The sequence below is a fragment of the Centruroides vittatus genome, unplaced genomic scaffold, assembly GCF_030686945.1.
Source record: "Centruroides vittatus isolate TY-2023 unplaced genomic scaffold, ASM3068694v2 contig_923, whole genome shotgun sequence".
Lineage (NCBI taxonomy): Eukaryota > Metazoa > Arthropoda > Arachnida > Scorpiones > Buthidae > Centruroides > Centruroides vittatus.
Genome location: NW_027122610.1, coordinates 548,980 through 571,928, shown reverse-complemented (window position 1 = coordinate 571,928; position 22,949 = coordinate 548,980). Strand labels below are relative to the sequence as shown.

Below are 22,949 nucleotides of genomic sequence, written 5' to 3'. Positions count from 1 at the left end.
TGGTTAAAGGCATCATCATCCTACAGCTATATGAATCCAGGTGAATGATTCCAGAAATTTTTTGGGTGTAGTCTATCCTGGATATGTTGGACCCTATCCCTCATCACCCAGACATCCCCATTGTAGGCTTGATTGTCTTAGTGCAAACAGGACAGAAAGAGTCAAAATAGAAAAAGGTTTAAAGGATTTTTAATTTAAAAAATAAATAAATTGTTACGTACTTTTAAATACTTAAGAAAACAAATGATTGCCGTATTAAATTGGGCCAATTTACTGCTATTATTTTAAATTCTAAATAATTATGTACTAGAGATAGGCGTTAGATGCCATCCCTTATTAAATTTAATACGGCATAACTAGTAGTGTATATTTTAATAATAAACCAAATGACTTATTACAAAAATATTTGGCTTTGAGGCATTTTACATATGTATTTAAGAAAACAAATTATTTTTAATGTTTAAACAATTCACTAAAATGTATTAATTTCTTCATTTTCAATTAATTTGTATTCTTTTCAACTCAAATACTTTTAATCAAAAAACATTAATTAAATATATTTTACTGTCTCATATGGAATATTTAAATTGAATTTTAATAATAGATATGTGCTTAATTTAATCAAAGATTAAATTATTTTCATTTGTTCTGCTTAATCGAGAATATAATGTTTCGACGACACGTGATTACGACAGAATATAATGTCAAAAACTCTACGGAATATTACATGTTCAATTCTGGAAAACACCAGCAGATGGAGCTACAATAAAACTATATAAAGATATAGAATCAGAACAAGATACTGAAAAATAATAAAGTTTGACAAGCTTTGTAAATGCCACCCCATTGTACTGTACACAAAATTAGTAACAGGAATTAAAACATATACTGTTGTATCATTATAATTTACAGTTCCTTGTGCCTTTACAGCCTTGCATGTTTTTATTTTTATGATAAATTTAAGAAAGGTTTATTAGAAAAATTTCCACTTGAGCCATCATCACGTAGCCATCTCATCCACCATCTTGCACTGAGTAGAATTGATACTATATATCAGAGGTGGACAAGCAAGAGTTCAGTGGGAGCCGAAATGTAGGTTTTGCAAAATGCATGGGAGCCGCAGTTCTGTACTGTCGTGGCGAATAGTATGGTAAGGCTGGGAAGGATAGCACTTTCAGCAAGAGCCGCTTGTAACTCAAAAAGAGCCGCATTTGCTCATGCCTGCTATATATACTTTGCGGAATTTAAGTATTCTCGATAAGAAAGTTGCTCAAATATGTGCTTCGTCAAAATATTTTTAGAATCAAATTTATTCCTGCTAATAAAATTGAATATTCTTTTTATTGTGTGCAGTGTATAAAGTAAAATGAAAGCTTAAAGTATAATAGTTTTAAAATATGGGAAGAGTGAGATAATGGTTTCAGTTATTCATAGAATGTGTTGGTGGCTTCTGTAAAATTATCTCACTGTTCCTATATTTTATAACAACAATTGTGCTATAACTTTTAAAATTAAAGTTTCAAAGTTTATTTAGAATATAATCCATTTTAAAAATTATTTATCAAAATATGAATGGAAGAATTTGACTCTTGGTAGGAAAATAAAATACAGTAGAGTCCCGTACAACGCACAAATAAAGCAAGCAAATAACAATCCTCGAATTTTGTTGATCAGAGGTATACATTTTTTTTAACTTATAGGCCAAGGTTTAAACTTTCATAAATCGTGTGATAATGCAGGTTTCGATAATGTGATTTCCTATAATGCGTAACGAATCCCCCACATTGTACGGGACTCTACCATATACAAAAAATTATTTATTCTGTCATTGTCACAATGAAGGGCTGCAATTTTTCATCACAATGCTTTCAGTTGTTAGTAGTGTCTTGCTCCTGTACACCATATTTTTCCTTTTAACATTGGAGTCACGTTAATCATCTACGTAACTTTTTTCAGGAGGAAATTTTTTGATTGAAATAATGTGACCTCTGGTCCAAATCAGAAGTTCATATATTCACGTATTCAGGATGCTCCTGCCCCTATGCTTTCATATCTGGTCTCGACTTTCATCTATCTAACTCCGTTCTTGAGAATAAGGAAGGACAGACAGGTAGGCAAACCTTATAAATACCAATACTTTTCTGTATATAACCCACAAGTTATGCATTTGAAATACATTTTGAAAGGAAGTGTGTTATATGTCAATTTTAAATTGTAATTATAAACTTACATCAATGAAGCAATGGTTGCTCCTATAGGAGGGGTTATGCAAAGGTTTTATCTTCATTCTAGCAATTCTCTATGGGTTAACTGATCAATATTTTTCAATGAGTGAAGATCAGTCATTAAGCCAATACTTTAATTGTGCATGTAAGCATAAAGCATATCTTGACTGATAGTGAATAATTCATTTTAAAGAGACTGATACATCTAGCATATCTTGATTTACCAAACTTGATTTCTATTCTTGACTTTTTGAAACTGTAAATATTATGAGACTTGTTTAGTCATTTTATTTTTTTTATTATTTGCATGCTCTCTGCTATTATTATATTTCTTAGTCTTAAATATCCTACTCTTTTGTGTGAGTTTATCATTTGTTCCATCTTTTGACTCGACACAATACATCCCTAGTAGTCTTGTAGAACAATGATATCTGTCTGTCACTTTAGTAAGTGTTATGTCTGATTTTAAGGATTCAAGTAAATACTGTAATTCTTTATGCTTTTCTGAACACTGGTTGTGGGTTTATACCTGAATGATCACATGGAGTTTTCCAGGTTTTATTATTCCTATGTCTTTACAACATTTTATAGGAAATTGGTCCTATTTAGATAAGCCAATTTCCCAAAAAAGTCCTCCCAGGAGACACATTCCCCTTGGCAGATCGTCCAAACATTTTCAATCAATCCAATCCAATCCAATCTTTTTGGTTTTCTTTCATAACTCTTAATTGGGCTGCAATTTTCAAAAATTATAGATCTGTAAATTCCCATTGGCAGCCATTGTCTGTCCATCTGTTCTTTCTTAATCTCAAGAATGGAGTTAGATGTTTGATGAAAGTCGAGACCAGATATGGAAAGCTTGGGGCAGGAGACTTCAATTAACTATATATGAATTTCCATTTTGGCCTGGAAGTCTGTTCAGGAGAAAATTTTTGAATTGAAATAATGTGACTTCTGGTCAAAAATGCAGTAGAAATAAATTTTTTTTAAATTATAGTAGTAATCAATTTTTTAATATAATTTCAGGCTTTTCAATTATTCTGTAAAATAAGAATGCATATAATTTATAGAAAGTCAAAAAATGAATTTCTAAAGTTCTAATTTTCAAAGATACAAATTTCATAAATAGCGAGGTTGAGGCCAAAGTTTTAAACGCGAAAATGTGTACGTCGGACGTTTGGTGCCGCTTTCCTGTAAGCCTAGAAGTTTGACAATGGCGTTTGGAAAGTCAGTGGAATCATGCTCGACATTTCAAACACCATTGTCAAACTTCTAGGCTTACAGGAAAGCGGTGCCGAACGTCCAACGTACACATTTTCACGTTTAAAACTGTGGCCTCAACCTCGCTAATAATGAAAAATATCTTTGATGATTTTTTAATAAATATGTTTCAAAATTTTACTATTTTTCAGGCATTGGAATCAGTCCCAAAGATTGAAGTTCATGATATCTATCATGACAAAGTAATGATATTTACCCATGCAGAAGCAATTGATTTCTTCAGGAATTTAGCAAATATTTTGTAAAATATTAATTATTTTCTATAATAAATTAAAACTAAAGTAATTTACATTGTACTGTACAGTATCACATTATGCCAAAGATTTAAATGTGTTTTAAAGTATTTAATGATCTCGACGGCATAGCGTCTTTATCAATTCAAAAATTTTGATTTTCGGAATAATTATTTGAACTTGTAAATTTATAATTAATAATATAAGATTTTATTTATAACTTTTTATAAACAGTATATAATCTGTGAATAATACTTATATCAACAGTTTTAAGATAACATTCACAAGTTTGATAAACTTCATGTGATAAACAGTGAAGAATTTGATAAAAAGTCACTTAATAATTACATAATGTAAACTAAAATAATAATATCTTTCACAAAAACAATCATTTAAAACTGCTAAATAATGTTCAAATGTTTTACATAATTGATAATATAAAATTAATATACAATTTACCGAAGTAATTTTGCCTTCTCGAATTATCTGACAAGGCCTCGGATAATTTGAAGGTGAAAGTGCTTCAATAAATTTTCTTTTAATGTCGAGTTTGTCTTTATTCGGCATTATTGAAGAACTTTGTATCACCATTAATTAGGGTTTGCCGACTCTCCTCGACACGTCGGGAGACTCCTGAAATTTGGCAAAAAATTTTAAATTCTCAGACTCGGTTGAGGTCTATTCTTCCTGTGTTTACTCAACATGATGATCGACATATTAAAACAGATGACAGGTAACAGAATTTTGATATTGTTGAATGTAAAAAACATCAAATTGTCTTAAATATTTTACTCCTGGAGCGGAAAACTTCCAGTATCAATATTTCTGGAGTCGGTAAGCTTACCACACATTAACATATAGCAAATTTTGTTCATTTATAATGAAAGAATAAAGTTTATGGTATGTTAATCGTCAAAGTTCATATAATTACTTTGCAAGATAAATTATTTGATAAAAACTGATTAAGTTTATCATCACTAGTATGACACTACTTATATCATCACTTACAATATTAAATGAATGTTAATCACTCTTCATTTAATTAAAATAACTTTTGACTTATATGCCATTTAGCATGTAAATAAGCCAAAAGCCATTTCCTTCTAGATTTTATCATTTTAAGAAAAATCAATTTATCAATAATGTTATTGCTAATGGATAAAAACACTACAAATATATAAACAACAATGAAAAAATAGCTAATTAATATTTGTTTATGATATGGAAGCATGCTTAAATATGTAACTGTTCAGTTGAATGCTATTCTAATAACATTAGAATGCTATTGAATATGTATGACAACATTGTTAATAAATTATTGACAGCTTACATTTACAGAGTAGCCGTAGCATTCTTATATACATTATTTAGAAATTATCTGCATGCTTTTCTTCATTATTTTGCTTCTTTCCAAATCCTTCTACTATCATCATACCAATGGTTGGAAATCATTAACCACTCATCAGTGAGGGACATATATAATGTCAAGGGCAATCGTGTGGCAGTGGTGAGGGACGTATATATCTGCTAAATTCTTTTGGGGGTATCGCCAAAAACTACCGCAAAAAAAAAATTCACATAAAAAATGAATTATGTAACAATAAAAAAAGACTTCTTTTTACTAGACATAACTGTTTACAAAATCTTTTTCCGGAACGATAATGAGAAAAATTGCGTGAAAAAAATACTTTAAAAATTTCCCAGGTATATTCTCCACTACTAAGGGATAGCACCATACCTGACTGTTCCACTGCTGAAAGGTTAATAGTTCCTAGTAACTTTTTCAGGTTTACAACTGCTTTAAAGTGAAATTCAGGAATTCTCTCTTTCACAATGTCACAAGAAAAATTGTCATGTTAGATCTAGATGTCAAAAATACCATGCATCATCCAAATCAGGAAAGTTTGAATAAAGCAATGTCATCATGATAATAAATTGGAATAATCAACATCAGTACAGAAAAAGATTTCGAGCTCTACTTAGTGCCTTAGAATCATTGCACATATATTAATTTGGCTGAATGTTAGAATATCGTTAAACAGTATGAGAGTAAGACATATATTTATTAATATATGTCTTACTCTCATTGTTTACCAGCTGTGTTTGTAGTACTAGACAGCTAGTGTGTTATTGAAGTAAGAGCAAATGAATTGTTAATAAATCATATGATTATGGGATAGTTTGTTTTCCCTAATTCTGAACAGGAAACTGATGGAGTTTTAAGCTTTTTCCTTGTCAAGCTTACCAACTAAGCAACTTGCCAACAAAGCAACAAAGTTCATTCAACATTGGTTGCTTCATCGGTTGCTTCATTCGGATGTCCGAACTTTTTGTTCGGACATCCGAATGAAGCAACTGAAGCAAGATGAAGCAAGTCAAAATGTATATAAGTTATGGGTAGGCTGGCTATGTCCACCAGAGGCCGAGTGGAAAAAATCAGTGAACGCTAGTAATTGGCTACAGGTTCATGCCTTGCCAATGGGCTGGCACATGGAGCTTTTCAGATTTTCTTTATATCTAAAACCCAAATAGGGGCCAGTTTCTTGTAGAAAGTCCTTCTTGGAGGCGCTAGATTTCCCTTATGTTGCATTGTCTTATTCCATTAATTCTAGAATCCACGGCAGGACACAAATATTTTGTATATTAGGGTTTCTCAAACGGGGTCCCGGGATCCCGGTTGTTTTTTTAACCCGGGAGATTTTTCTTATCCCAGGAAATCCCTCAAATTTCTTAAAAATTCACTTTTTTCTTATTTTGTGTTAAGGTTGGGGAAATTTTGCAAATAGAAAGTATAATTAACTCATAAACTGTCAGAATACATTTGTATTTATTAATTTTAAACCTACTTATTAGTTTTTTTAATTTTTACTCGTTATGGCACGTCACAAATGGTCAATAATCAATACGTAGCTTATTTGTGGCAAGACTCAAAAATTCTTTACCTGTAATATCTGTAATAATTGTGCTTATGTTGTCTTAATTTTTAACCATGCCCAGTAGGCTTCAATAACTGCTTAATGCCAAGTTGTGCAAATTGGGCCAGGATACGAACAAATGCAAAGTCTGCAAGTATGAAGTTTTTCTTCATAACTTGATTATTAAAGACAAACGAACTGCCGAATTATTGGGCTATGATGTTTCAATTAAAGCAGTCAAGGTAGACAAATCAAGAATACTAGAGAACAAAAGAAGTACTACAATCTGAAAAACGAACTAGAAATCTTCCAGGATGCAGGTGAAAAACATATAATATTTGTCTTCTCTTAAATGCATTAAACACGATTCCAATCACATCAATTGAATCAGAAAAGGCATTCTCGGTAGCAAGACTTTTTATTACTAAAATAAGAATTAGATTGAGTGATCGGAATATTAACCATCTTAGCTTTTTAAAATCTTATAAAAATTTACAATATTTTGTATTATATTTTATTTGAAAAACAAAAATTGCCTTCTAAGTTAGAAGTTTGATCTAAGTTCATTTTTTTAAAACTTCAATTCAAAGCATTTTGTTGTTGTTGTTGTGTTGTATGCAGTTTCCAACAAGCTCTAATAAATTTTTTTCTATTTGTGAAAATTTCTAGTAGTTCAAAGGAAATTTTTAATATATATCTTACACAGCATTATTAATATGATTTTGGGGTTGCGGAACGTATTAAATTACTTTAAAAAATGAAAAATAATTATATCATTTGATTTCATGATAATTTATATATGTTAAAAATAATTAATTTTGTTCCAGGATTTCCTGGAATCCCGGGAAACAGTTCACTTTTATCCTGGAATCCTGGGACAAGCAAAAGACCGGGAAACGAGAAACCCTATTGTATATCATATATATACTAAAAGTAGGCCTATTTTTATCATGTACAATATTGGGTCAAAAAATTTCACACTAACAAGTTTATTTTAGCTTGAAGAAATATTTTAAATACAAAAGAAAAGTATTTATCAAATGAAACAAATATATATTATCTTAAAGCACCTCACAAAACCTGTTTTACAAATAATAATTTTTGTCTTTTGAGGTTTACTTTGACCAACTTGTGGACTGAAAAAATAAAATACTATGTCTCCTGTCAAAATAACGGAATTGTTTCATTTTAACTACTTCCTGTCAATATGTACATTTTAATAACTTTAATACAACCATCTTAAATAAACATTAACAATAAAATAACTTAACAATGAAATACAACTTTAATAAACATTGATCCACCATGGGCTACAATTATGGCTTTAAATGGTAAGGCATGGAATGAATCAACTTTTGGTACTGAATAATGGATATTCTTGATCACATGAACTTTACTTCAACTTCAGATCATTGATTATGGTTGGTAACAGTGTTGCAAGTTGCTTTTCCATATTCCATAAGTTTCCAATCAAATCTGGAGAATTGCCTGGTCAAGATAACATTACAAATTACTTGTTTAAAATGTGTTCATTAATATTCTGATGAATTGCACATCTTTATCATTACTTTTTTGTTTTGTTTGTAGATTTATCTCACTCTTATTTCCTCAAAATCACCACTGTTAGGGTGTGACTATGCAGACGCGAGCGAGCGAGAATATGTGGCGAGAAGAGGTGAGACACAATAAATATCAAAACCTGTCAGATATGTGCAAGAACCGAAAATTCGTTCTCGCCAGCATTATTTCTCACTTCTCGCTTGTGCATAGTTTTCCTTTGCAAAAACTAAATCGCTCACTCTAAATTCGCGTCTGCATAGTCGCACCCTTATTGTAGTTATAGTGGTTCTCAAAGTATGATCCGTGGCAGTCTGCAGAATGATCATTTTTTCACAATTCATTTCAAAGCTGTTTATTCTGAGAAAACTACATATCTCTTATGTTGTTACTGAAGAAATTGTGTGCCAAAATATTTTGCCTATCATTATTTAAGGTGATATTTACAGGATAAGAAGATGGACAAGGGCATAGATGGTCGACAGTTCATCTGAAACTCAGTTTAAGTGGTCTCAGATTGATAACTCTGAGAATCACTAATTGACTTATCATTTTAAAATGAAATAACCTACCTGTGAAGTTGTAATTATATAAATATTCAAGGATTTCTGATAATCATTGTGTGTTATCAGTAAAGCTAGACATCTAGGCATAAAAATCATATATAAGTGATGACTTATATGATCTTTAGTGCCCCGAGAGTGTCCTAGACTTAGTTATCAGCCACATGTTAAGGCAAACAGTAAAAATGGACAGATTTTTGCTTATTTACCCAAAGATTAAATTTGATTACAATATGTTAAACTTTTACAAATGTATTATAGCTTATATGTCTTGGATCTTGCTAATTCTAATAACATTAAACAACGAACAACAAAAATCTATGATTACAATAAGTGGATTCTTCTATGTTTGAAAGTGCCAAAAATAATATATGGTATTATGATTTTATTATCATTATTTTAATTCAAAATGTGAATATATTTTTTTTTAATATATTAAAAACTTTTCCAAGTAGATATAAAAAGAATAATAGGTTGAGAGACACGAATATTTAAAAAAACTCTCTCTACTTGAGAAAATTCCTGGCATATATTCTTCTGATAAGTGGAATCCTAGTCCATGAATCATCTATAAATAAATAATTTGTAATCTTAACAGACTTTCCACTTAACAGCCTGGTTTAATGGGATTATAATTTACTTTTAGTGATTGTCTTCGACTATATCCTCACACACTACACCAGGAGTCCTCAAACTTTTTTAACTGATGAGCCCTTGAAGAATTCCTCAACCTTTATCAACCTCTCTCCGTTTTTCCCTAATCTGATGAGCCAGTATTAATCCACACGCCATTTTTATAGAGAAGATCTACTTACAGTTCAACCCCATAATAATTTTTTACCCCCAGAATGCCTTATTGGCCCTACTCTGTGATTTGGGTCCTGTAATAACAAGTGATAAAAATGGTAATAAGATTTTGTTGCCATTCATCCTCTAAATTGGATTTTGCAGAGTACATCAGTTTATATAAACTAACAACAATGATTTATGAGTTTGTTTACTTCTTGGCTCCTCCAGCACTTGACAGCTACAGCTGACTCTTCACATTTCAATAGACATTGACAAGTTGCCATGTGGACAATGTGCTAGAATCTCACACCTACTTTGCAATTAAATTGTTTAAAATAAATTTTTTTGGTCTTTGTCAAAGCTGATAGCTATAGAAAAAATATCAGTTAATTATATATATATATATATATATCCTATCAAAAAATAATTTGATTATATTCAATTTTAATTCTTTTTATTTTACTCAAATTAAGCAGCTCAAATTAATGACAATGATGAAGTTGGTCAGAAATCCATGTATGGTGTTGCTGACACCTATTCCCTGTACAAGGAACACTCAGATTTGGCATATGGCAAGATGCCAAGTCCAAATAAATAGGACAGTTGGTGGCAATCAACCCTCTATCTGGACTTGAAATTGATCAAAGCCACCGAGTGCCGATGAGAGTAAACGAAAGCACTCAATATTCTATCATCTTTGACTAGAGTTGTATGCAGTCCTGCACTGCTTAGCTTTAAAGATCTGACAAGATGTGTTCTGTTCGTCAAGAGGTAGCAGTTGTTCCAATAGTTCCAAACTTCCAACTGAAGAAATATAGAATGAGTTGCTGGAGCATCTCTAATAAGGAATAGCTTTTAAAAATGAAATTCCTTACAAAATTGTCATCAAAATTATGTATTTTTTATGTATGTTTGGAAGTGGCATTACTTTTTAAAATGGATTCAAATTGCTAAAAATACATGTTTACATGAGGGGTTCAGGACTTTTGCAACAAGTTGTGCCTTTTTAAAACTGCCAAACCAACCAATTTGGACATCAGCAGATAATATTGTAGATAAAGGAGTAGCCCATAGTTTTGTTGGTTGTAAAAAACTAGCTAAAATTTTCAAGATAATAAATTTAAGTCAGGTAGAATTATCATCAGATAGAAATGCCAGATCTGATAGTACAATTCCAGTTTCTGAAATAGATGAGTTTGAGTATGGATTCAGGAATTTTTCAAGGGTGGTCTGTCCTGGATATATAAGATTGCCTCTAGCCTCTCCATTGTGGGCTTGACCGAAACCAGATTGGATTTGATTGAAAGGTTCTCTAATAGTGTCTGCAGGGTGGGAAGAGTTATGGAAAACAAATAAATAAATAAGATAAAAAGTTTGCATAGAGCTACAAATGTACAGACAGTTTATTATATTGGGTTGTTCGGAAAGTTCATAGCGATTTTTGATAGCCGACAGTTGAGACTGATTGACACAAAAATGATTAGAATTGTACAAACCAATGAATATTACGATAAATGACCTTGAGACGCGTCCATTACAAAAAAACCGTTAAGATTATTCAAATAGCGTTTAATTTGGCTCATTGCAAAAATGGATGCGAACAACGTGCATTATCGACACTTGTTTCTTTTGTTTTTTCGAAAAGGCAAAAATGCTGTACAAACAGCAAAAAAGATATGTGATGTTTATGGTGGGAGTGCTGTATCAGAATCAACTGTTCGAAAGTGGTTTGCAAAATTTAAAATGGGTAATTTCAGCCTTGAAGATGCTCCTCGCTCGGGAAGACCTCCTGTTATTGAAGTGGACCAGATCAAAGAATTATTGGATGAAAACCCTCATTGCACAACTCGAGAGATTGCAGAGATAGTGAAGTCATCAAACAGTACTGTATTTCAACATCTAAAGAAGCTCGGATACGTGAATCGTTACGACATTTGGATACCTCACGACTTAACAGAAAAAAACTTACTGGATCGTATCTCAATTTGTGATTCTCTTGAAAGACGAAATGAGAATGACCCTTTTCTGAAGCGTTTAGTGACAGGTGATGAAAAGTGGATCATTTATAACAACATCAGCCGAAAACGATCATGGGGTATGAAAAATGAATCGCCATTAAAAACTCCAAAGGTCGGTCTTTATCCAAAGAAGGTGATGCTCACTGTCTGGTGGGACTGGAAAAGAATACTGTTCTACGAGCTGCTTCCACAGAATCAAACAATTGATTCTGATAAGTATTGTTCCCAATTGGATAAACTGAATGTGGCAATTAAAGAAAAACGTCCGGAACTAGCCAATAGAAAAGGCATTGTGTTTCATCAAGATAATGCCAGACCTCACACGTCTTTACGAACACGCCAAAAATTATTGGAACTAGGCTGGGATGTTTCACCCCACCCCCCTTACTCACCCAACCTTGCCCCGTCGTACTACCATTTCTTTTGTTCTCTGCAAAATTCCCTTCATGATAAAAACTTTGATACTTTGGAAGCTTGCAAAAACCACGTGAATCAGTTTTTTGCGGGAAAAACTAGAAAGTTCTACGATCAGGGTATCATGAAGCTCTCCCATAGATGGCAACAAGTCATTAAAAACAACGGTGCATACATAATGGAATAAAAGTATATTTTTAGTTTTAAAACAATTTCTTTTATTTCTCTTAAAAATCGCTACGAACTTTCCGAACAACCCAATATTATTAGATAATTTGATTCATAAAGTTTGTCATGGATTTACTGTATTCTCTGGCGTATAAGACGACTTTTTAACCCAGGAAAATCTTCTCAAAAGTCGGGGGTCGTCTTATACGCCGGGTGTCGTCTTATAGGGTGAGTATATCCCAAACTCTATATTATAACTGTAAAAGTCGGGGGCTGTCTCATACACCAGAAAATACGGTATATCTAAAAATTCTTTGAGAAAAGTAAAACAATACTTGTTTGTTAATCTATTAGCAAAATACATGACAAGGTAGAACAGTTTAAAATCTCTATGCAATGACTTTCACTCTTCTGTAAGAATTACCAGAATTTCTTGCATATAACTTGCAGGTTATCTGTATTTTAAAGTCTATTTGAAAGCAGAAGACCATACATTGTGGTAATTTTTGCAGTTTTATATGCAGGAAATTATGATATATAGCAAAATATATTTCACAATGGAAGGGTTGTTCTAAAGTGAAGCAAGTCCAAATTAAAATTTCTTTTTTTACCTACAGTATATGTTTTTCTAAATTTTATATTTGGAAAGATTATGCATTATACATTGCATATAATACCCATTAGTGTATTTTAATTTCTTTTTAAGATAAACTAAGATAATATTTCCTAAATAACTTGCCATCTTTAAATAATGATTATAAGGATACTGTTTGCTTTAGAAGTGGACTGTCCACATCAGGACCTAGTCAATGTCGAAAGTAATATTAATTATTTATAAATAAATGACAAAATGTTTACTTTTTGACATTTACGTGCAAATGATTCAATGCCAAAACACGTAAAACATTGCGTAGATATGGCATATAGCCAAGTTGAAAATAACAATTGAACTGTTAATTTAAAAGAAAGATGTTTTATTATGTTCTTTGCACATGGTATTTATGGTCTACTATTTGAGCCCACCTTCTTTCAAAGAAATAATGTCTCTGAATAGATTTTGGAAGATCATAAAACATATTAAATTTGATATTAAAACAATTAGAAAAGTCTGACTAATGATAAATTTGCTTTGTTTTCCTTTTTGAAAAATGCTTGATTATCTTGGGCTTTATTTTCACTCACTAGTAATTAACATCAGTTAATTTGGACTAAAGGGTAAACAGTTAAGCCATCATCTTGTATTTAATAATAAAAATAATAATTAAAAATTATGGCTATATCTCCGAATAGATCTTGAAGTGAAAATCAAAGGTATGAGTAGCACAACTGCTGATATAATAATGAGAAAAACTCTGTTGACAATGTTAAAACATGGTAATATATATAGACAATAAGAAGTGGATTTTTATCTACCTCTGGGTCAACCTTTTCTTCTAGAATATTGTAAATTTATTTAATTAATGAAATAGTTGCTTATATATGCAAAATGCAAGTTCATTTAGTATATGGCTAATAAATTTTACAATTTAATTTGGTTATTGTTACCCTAGGTATACAAAATGGCGGCTCGTCTCTGACTCCGGAATACAGAAGCGAGGAAACAATGGAGACGCACATTTTCTAAACCTAACCTATTCTAATAATTTAGTTGCTGATAATTATGATAATTTATTAGAATAGGTTAGGTTTAGAAAACGTGCGTCCCCACTGTTTCCTCGCTTCTGTATGCCGGAGTCAGAGACGAGCCGCCATTTTGTATACCTAGGGTAACATTAACCTTAAAGTTAAAAATTTACAAGAAAATCCTAAAAAAGTTTCCATAAGAAATTAATTGAAGAAAACACACGATGTCTGAAGTAGTTTTATTTTGTATCAATGGAGTGCGCATTTTGGACGAAATGGTGAGAAAATATCCAGATTAACAAAGATATCAGTCAATGTATAGTTTATGCATTGGCAGAAAATATATCAGAAATCTTTTATATGTGTTAAAATGTTTTATATAACTTTATAGAATGTTTGAGAACAATTAATCATATGCAAAATAATAATGATATTCAATATGTATGTGGTATATGCTGGAATGCTGTATGAAAGATATTTCTCACATATTATATATTTAGTGAATAGCCGAAAATATTTTTTAATTTATAAAATAATTAATCAACAATGGTAGCTCCAATTAGCATATACTAACCAGCAATTCTAGTGTTAAAGTAGAGAACAACAGTTGGTTTTAGATCTTTAATTGCTGTAAAGGTTAAGAAATTTCTCATTTGTAATAGCCAAAGAAAATTGTTCCGTGTTAAGTTTGAACTTTCGAGAGACCATGCCGTATTGGATCTGCCACTGAATTTGTTGAGATCTTGGATACGTTCTCATGCATAGGGATTTTATGGCCACATTGTAAAGTTGTCACGATTAAATTATATTTGACGTGTTTCTTTTTTTAAATACGTTTCATCTCTAATTTCCAGTTTATTATTTTTGTTTCTCAAACATCAAATAATTTTTAAGGGGTGTCGTTATTTTCCTAATTAGATTAAATTTTTATAATCTGATTAATCAGTAGCCAAATGTAACTAAATAGAAATTAATATTATACTAAAATACAAGTTTTACTTTATTCCGTTAAATTATGTTAAAATATTTAAATAAATCTGCATAATTGGAACATGTTTTCATCTGTTGGCCAATTTTATTCAACTAATTCTGTTTTTTTTAATATGTTTTTCTTCTTTTACAAATGATGATGCATGACATTTACAATTAACCGTATGTAGGAGCATTAATAGGATAATGAGATGTTTAATTTTATGACATGCATCGCTTCATCTTTATTCATGCTTGATTATTTCAGTTACTACAAAATTTTGAATTGAATTATTCTATTAATACTCTTGAATATATTTAAAATTAAATATATTCGTGTCCCAATGAGTCCCGAATATTTTCGGGCTTATAAATCCGTCGTTAGATTCTTCGGTAACAGCCGGAATAACCGAACACGAATAAAGAGGAAGCGGTGCACAATGTAATGAGATTATTAAGATAATGAGATATTAAATATGCTCCTGCATACAATTAATTCTAAACGTAATGCATCTCCTGATGATTTCAAAAACATTTGCGACTCATAGTTTTAATAGTTTTATAATATTTGAATTTTTAGAGTTGTTATTTTTGGATTGTCTACCTTTAATCAAAATTACATATCTTTGTAATTAATTAGCCATATTATAGCTTGATAAAAATCCAGCAGCTCACTATATGTGGGCTTGGTTTATATGTAGTTATTTTAAATAATTCAAAAATATAAATGTATGAGCTATTTTGACTCAGGGATATTGTGAGTAATTGTGGATTGAAGACTTGGTTACTTATAGGGTTTCTCTCTGGTATATGTCATCTGGTTATAGGATCTTCATATCAAATAAGATAAGGATTTATGGATTCGGGACAACCAAATATGTGTCGTCGTCGTTATCTGCCGATGTCATTCTCTTCTGACATTTTCAATCCCCAAAATCCTCTAGTATATTAACTTGATCTTTCGGTTTTTGTTCTTAAATCCTTTCGTCACTTAAGCTAATAACTATATATTGAAACTGTACGTTCATTATTTCTATACATCTTATACAAATATAACTCTATTTTCCTTTTATACAATGGTATGACTGACTGACCATATTCAAATTGTGAACTCTAGCATGTAAAAATTACATCTAGTAAAATATATATATATATTAATTGTGGAAAACTATGTGGAATGTTCAAACATGAAATAACACCCAAATCTTTTTTCTTTAATAATGATAAAAATTAGAAAATCAGTAATTAATACAAGTTGTTAATAACTTGTGTATAACTCTGACTCCTGCCTCTAAATAAGCTATACTTTGATTATATTAACCCAGAATGGCATTATATCACTACAAAGTGAATCATCAGGCTACTTTTTAAGCATTTTTAAGTAAAGCTATTGAAACCAAAAAGTACTTTTTCAGAGTTTTTCATCATCAGCGTCCACACAATGACACAAAATATTTTCTATCTGTGGTAAAAGTATTCAAAACACTAGATTTAAGATCTTATTGGCCATTTTTATAAGTCTTTTGACAATAAAAATTTAGAATTAGATAAAACAATGTATTCAAGTATAAATTTTTGAAAAAGTCAACAGTAATTAGTGATATGCAAAGAAAGTACATCATAAAGTACGGGTCGTCAAAAAATAAGATATTGCATTTCAAGAGGCTTCTATAATGCAAGATAAGAGGTTACCACTCCTATTAGGAGCATAATATAAAGTACATAATAAAAAGAGAAGGCGATTCAGTCCATTTTTACTGACCGAGACTCCTCTAGCAACGAATTTACTTCCAATTCTGACTCTACAGCCCCGATTTAAACTAAGAGAAAATGAAATTTTATCAAAAATGTTTCAGTAACTGCAAGCCAGTTTAAACTTTAGTCAACTGATCATTCATTGGTAGCACGAAATGTTTTAAATAATAAATTATTCAATAGATCAATTTGTTATAGATTTAAAAAACGACCAAACTGTTGCATAATTTACGGTTTGTATGTGATATTTATTATTATTTAAATGAAAAGACGCATCTTATATAAGAAATTGCAAAGTTTATTAACATAGTTTTTTCATTCATAAACACTTTTTTTTTTATTTTTCATTCACAATAAATGACAGTTCTCAAATTATTTAACTGTTCTCATTTATCCAATATTTTTAAACTGAAATACAACAAATACCACATATAAAAATGAAGAAAAAATTCGTACAATCCATGTGCAATTGTCATGACATATTTTTTTATTTTTTTTTTTAACAATCACAAATGATTTGCATCCATACAATTGCAGTAAAGTGTTTGAAATTTAACAGAAAGCTTGCATATTTTACAATTATATAAATGATTATCTGGTGAAAACAATTTACCAACCGCACATGGCACACAAATTTGAAAATTAATTTTTGCAAAAGGTATTACTGAACAGAAATTGCAAAGTACAATTAATTACTTTGCTTGAAGTCATTTTATTACTATATAGAATCTAAGATTAACTTCTTAACTAATCGTCTTCAAAGACAGTAACGGAGTCGTAGCTCCGTTAATTTTAACATTATTTAATAACACACCGATCGTTTCTTAACAGTGAACATGTCTAAACTTATATTCGCAAAGTCGACCGTTATGAGAATATCCGACAAACGTGCCCAGTTTGTAAAACAAACTAAGCCTAACACGATTTCTATGTATTAAAACATAGAACATTTCTTAACACTATCTTACAGACGGCAGTTTGTGCTGGTTGCTTTCCATCCCTACTTAGGGGCATGGAAAAACATAACTCACAAGGAAAGATTCAAAACTTTCCGTTATTCTTTCCTAAGGTTTGTACCCTGTAAAAACCAATCATAACATTGCTTATAAAGAATAAAATAATTAAAAATAATACACAGACGTTATTCGACGACGACGACGACGACTACCTAATCACGGACACTACTACGCGGACAGAATTTTAAAACAAAAACAGGTGCTAAGCGTTAAAACAAAAAGCAGCAAAATTTACATACAAAAAAAATCTGATTACAGGTAATTCGATTGAAGGAATTATATATTTTTTATTATATATATTTATATATATTTTTAATGGCACTAGCAAACAAATGAATATTTAAATAAATTCATACAATGATTCTCTTCAGCACCAAGACTTCTCAGTTGTTTTTTGTTTTTTTTTTAAAATCGATCAAATACAAATTATAAAACACACCAGAAAATTCATAATATATTCTACATACTACTACATATTGAATACATATATAATTAGTTAAAATTTCAAAATTTGTACAGTAATTTTTGTAGTTTAAAAGATCAAAATACTGTAAATTGTCCGATGAATATCAGACAGACACATATAAAATCTAAATTTCCTAATTAAAAACTAGTCTAGTGAAACGATTACAGTATTATCTGATTAACAAAATTGGAAAAGTTGATTTTATCGTGTTCTATGCAAACTCTTACATCACTGTAAGTGTGTTATTGGAAGTACAATGTACAATACATACATTATATACAAAAGTTTAAATAATAAACCTGCTATATATATATATATATATATATATATGAATTAATTAAACACAGCAGATTAATTGCATACGGATGTTTACGTTCTCTTCAGATTCAAGAGAAATTAATTACAGAAAAAATTACAATAACTTAATGCAGTCGAAACGTCTCTTTGGAATGATACTTACGTCATTAAAACATTTTAACTCCTGTTCTTGCCCGGATAAATTATTATTGATTTAAAACATAATGTACGGAAGTAGCCTGACACACTGGGCATTCAGCCAACAATGTAATATAGAAAGATATAAAGAAATACCTAAAACAGACATTTTTTAATAAAAAAGATGTTATAGTAAGTCAATATTTCTCAATTTAGACATTTTCACAGCTCTAAAGCACATTAAAAGGATCAAAATTTATACAGTTTTGATCACTAAAAGACTTAACAACATTATTGACTATTACTTAAATTTGCATAAGTGGCAATTAAACAATATAAACTGTGCTATTTTTCTGTTAACAATAAGAATTTTTATGATTTCTACAGACAAGGTTGAGTTAAATTTATCTAAGAAACCAGCACTTAAGATCAGATTGTTTTTATATCCTGTTTTGTAAGAGATTCAATTGCTTTTGAGCAGAAAATGAGAATATATGATGCATTATTCTGGACACATTTTGATATTGATATAAGATGAGAGACAGATCATAAGGCTGTTTAGCACCATGAATGATTTATTGTCCTATTTCTGAAAATACTTTTCAAATAAAAATCATTTCTCAATTAAAACAGGATCATATAAACATCTTGTATAAATTTTGTATGAAGTTGTACATCCTCTAACATTACAGCGAGAGCGATTTACGGCCACAGAGACAATTTGGATTGTAATTTACGCAAACTCAAAACACAAAAACTTCTGCGAGTTGTCTACATTTTTTTTTCTTTTTCTTTTTCTTTTTAAATTTTGCCATAATAAATATCGTCACATAGAATTAAAACCTGTTTCAATTAAGCTTTGTACTGGTTTCCATAACATAGCTTATATTATTTTTTTTTTTAAATGGTCAATTTTAAAAATTCTACTCTATCCGAACAGACAAAACAAATATGTTCTCCGAGACGTCGACTATTCCGTAACGCGTTCTCTCGTGCATATTTGGCTTCTTGGCATCTCTAATTTAACGTGATCTTCATCTCATCCTCTCCGGATGATCGGAGGAAACGGGACGAGGATAAATCTATTCTGTCATCGTAACTCTCCGTTTCTGTTTCGTTCCATTATTTTTTTAGTCCCTTTCTTTTTTTTTTAGTTTTTTTTAACTCATTTCTGTTTAAATAAAGAAAAAGAATTTTGAAATATTTTTAAATATATATATATATATATATTTTTTTTTTATATTTCAAAATTTGATATTTAATATTGATTATGTCATATGAATTCATGAGATTTTGTTCTTGAAATGATGCTTTTTTTGTATAATTAGAATGATTCGAAATGTTTATAAAACAAAAGAAAGTAACAAAGAAAGAGGGAAAAAACACGAGATATTTGGCGGGATTCCCATCAAGACAAAAGGTAGGTACGATTCTTACCTTTATAACGTCGAATCCCTCGTATAGATTCATTTCGGAATGGATCCTTTTATAAGTATGGCGATCCCGATCATCTGGTTACATCTTTCGAACTCAGGTACAGCTCGTCCGTCCACCCTACCCGAACTGCAATTGTCCTAGCGACTTCCCGTCAACTCCCAATCCCAGACAGTCAATGACCTCCGCAATGGCTGAGGCTATACTACAACCCACGTGACCAGACAGTCGTGTCACGTGACGCCGTCCCCTTTTGCGTCAGTCACGTGACTATCCGGTCCCTTCCTCCTCCTATGCCTACGGTCAATAGGGTAGATGGTTTTTCCCTCTCGTTCAGTGCCAAGGGCGGAAAATATGCGGGGACAATGACCTCGCCGCCTTTTTTTTACCTTTTTTTTTTGACTGTTAGGATGTATTTTTTTTTTTTTTTTTTAGATTTTTACCTTTCGGCAATTGCATTAAAGGGTTTCTCGTCTGGATTGACGAGACGAGACGCAACTTTTCTTCTAGGAGATGAAAATTAACTCCCGTTTGGAGTCGCGTTTTTATTTATACATTTATTCCGAATTTATAAAATTTTTAATAATTTAAAATTTTATTTTATTATTATTATTTTTTACATATTTTTGATTTATTCAGCCGGAAAAATTGTTGTTAACTCAAAAAAATAGAAGATAAAATTCGAAAAAGAGAGCGGAAAAACATAAATCCAACTATTTCCCCTCTAAAATTACTTAGAAATTTTAAGTGTTGCCATATTGATCACTCCAAAACCCACCAAAAATGCATACTTTTTTTTTAAATTCAAAACCGAAAATAAACATATTCTCGCTTTTTTTCCACTGTTAAAAAACGAAGCGAATTTTGAAAAATAAATATATAACATATTTTATTGTTTGCTTTATAATAAAAATCGATGGCTATCGTATATAAATTTAAAACAAAAATATACTTTAATGTTAAAATAAAATGTACGAACTTTTAAAATTTTTAGATCATTAAATTTTTGATAAAATTAAGTATATTTTTATCTTATATTTTAATTAATTATTCTCGTAAAATGTCATAAAATTCTTATGTGTGCTTAATAAAATTAAGCGTATATTTACATTTAAATCGTTTTTCACAGGAATTTAAGAGCGAATATTTCGTAAGCATCAGTAGCAATATGTATATATTCTCCGACCTGATATTTAAATAAACGTGACACTCGAACTATATCAAAATCGTTATCCTCCACTTTATTACGCATAAATAAATAAGCTGTACATACTTCATTTGCATACAAGATAGACATAGAAACACAAAGGTTTAAGTAATGTTTGTATTCCAAGATATGCAAATACTTCTCAAGCTCTTGTAGGCCGTGTTCTATAATATTTGATAAACTGTTTCAAATATTACACCCGTATTAAAATCATAGCAATTTTTTAAATATATTAATTTTAAAAAAGCAAAGCAAAAAACATAGTTTTCTTCACAGGATATATCAAATTATAATTAAATGAAGCGCAAAACTAGACACCGGTTTAATAAGGAAACCAAATTCAAATTCTATTTTTTTTTTTTTTTTTTTAATATGTCAAAGACGAAATTCTGAAAGAGAAAAAATATATATACATATGTTTACAAAGCTGGATAAAATTAATAGATATTTAAATAACATTACGTTGTTATATTTATCATAAATCCGGGAAGATCCGTTTTATGTTTGTCATGCAAGCTTTTGTAACCTTTGCCATTCAATGTTAACATCACTTAACCTTATAATATAAATGATTTGAATGGAGTCAATGACTCTACTTCGACTAGACTGGATATTTTTTTAATCATTATAAAATATTTGATAACTGTCATAGATCCTGTTTTTTGTATCACTCCAGGGATGTTTCTAAATAAACATAGCTTACGATATAACAGTAATAAATATAACAATTATCAGTTTTACTCGCGCTATGAGAGCAAAATGTTTTCTTTGTTGCTGATACGAGGTGCTTCACTTTCTCTTTGATAAGATATGGAACAGACATTGCTCAAGAGGCATAAAAATGTCCATTGCCTTTCAATTAGTCTGTGTATATAATTAAAATTTTAATTATTTTTTAAGCTTATTAAATAGTAAAATAAGCTTTTCGTTATGGAAATAAATATATTTTCGATAGTAATTCGTGTCCATATTGATTCCATGGATTGTGTTTCAATGGGCAATAGATTCTGTAACGCAGCTCGACAGGGTTGATGAACCTTTCGATCAATATTATGCAGAATGACATTATTTTTGATATATGTAACATCTTGTTTCTATTATTAGACTGCGAGTTTTATAAAGATTTTTGCTTTCTATTTATAATTTTCACTAATAAAATCAAAATATTTCGTGTTCTTTCTTTAAAATTTAGCAGTAAGATTGTAATTTCATTGTATATTAAACATTCTTCTTTAAATATTTCACTATAATTTGAAGGAATTTTTTTTAATATAAATTTTGGCATATTGTCGGCATTCCATTGCCAAAAATAGTATTAGAAAATATTGTTTAAAATGCTACATAGCGTGAAAAATTTTATTGTAAATAATTTAATTTGTATTTATTGCATTTATTTTTAAATTTAACAACAAATCAAAAGTTTAACCCGATTTTGTTTGACGTTAAATAAAACGCATTCTTGGTCGGATATGAAACTAGAAGATCGATAATTTCGACATCGCATGCTTTATCGATTTTCTTTACACGTAGCTCTGCTCTTCAGCAAAACTTTTACAGATATGAAAGAAATATACTGTATATTTTTTCAAATTTTATATAAATTTTTAAAGGAATGTTTTCGCGTTAACTTCAGTGTATCGGTGTAATTTTTATACTGTTTAAATCGTGTAATTTGGTGAATCGCTCGCATGTAACGCGCTCGAAACTTTCAGTATCTACACCTATACAACGCGGATATTCAGCAAGGTGAAATTTTGTCAGAGGTCCAGAATATCCTTTTGACTGTGCCAAGACGAACTAAAATTTTCGAAGCAGGCAGACATCGCAAGACGAATCGATTTGCGAAGAGAGCGACTGCAGATTCCACTGTTTATAAAGGGG

General features: G+C 30.4%; 1 protein-coding gene and 1 long non-coding RNA gene across 2 annotated transcripts in view; one reads left to right on the top strand and one right to left on the bottom strand.

The window, feature by feature from the left end:
• ProRS-m (prolyl-tRNA synthetase 2-like protein, mitochondrial) overlaps window positions 1-3,791 on the top strand; it is a 28,018-nt gene extending 24,227 nt beyond the window's left edge. The window contains exon 13 of the mRNA XM_067281619.1: window positions 3,638-3,791. Within this exon, the coding sequence (XP_067137720.1) occupies window positions 3,638-3,751 (114 nt within the window). The 3' untranslated portion in view covers window positions 3,752-3,791. The remainder of the gene's footprint in view (window positions 1-3,637) is intronic.
• A 12,996-nt stretch (window positions 3,792-16,787) lies between these two features.
• Window positions 16,788-20,384, bottom strand: LOC136984584 (uncharacterized). The gene is made up of 2 exons (XR_010882211.1): window positions 19,865-20,384; window positions 16,788-19,598 (listed from the first exon to the last, which is right to left on the bottom strand). It is a non-coding gene; the product is annotated as an uncharacterized lncRNA (long non-coding RNA).
• Window positions 20,385-22,949: the final 2,565 nt, after the last annotated feature.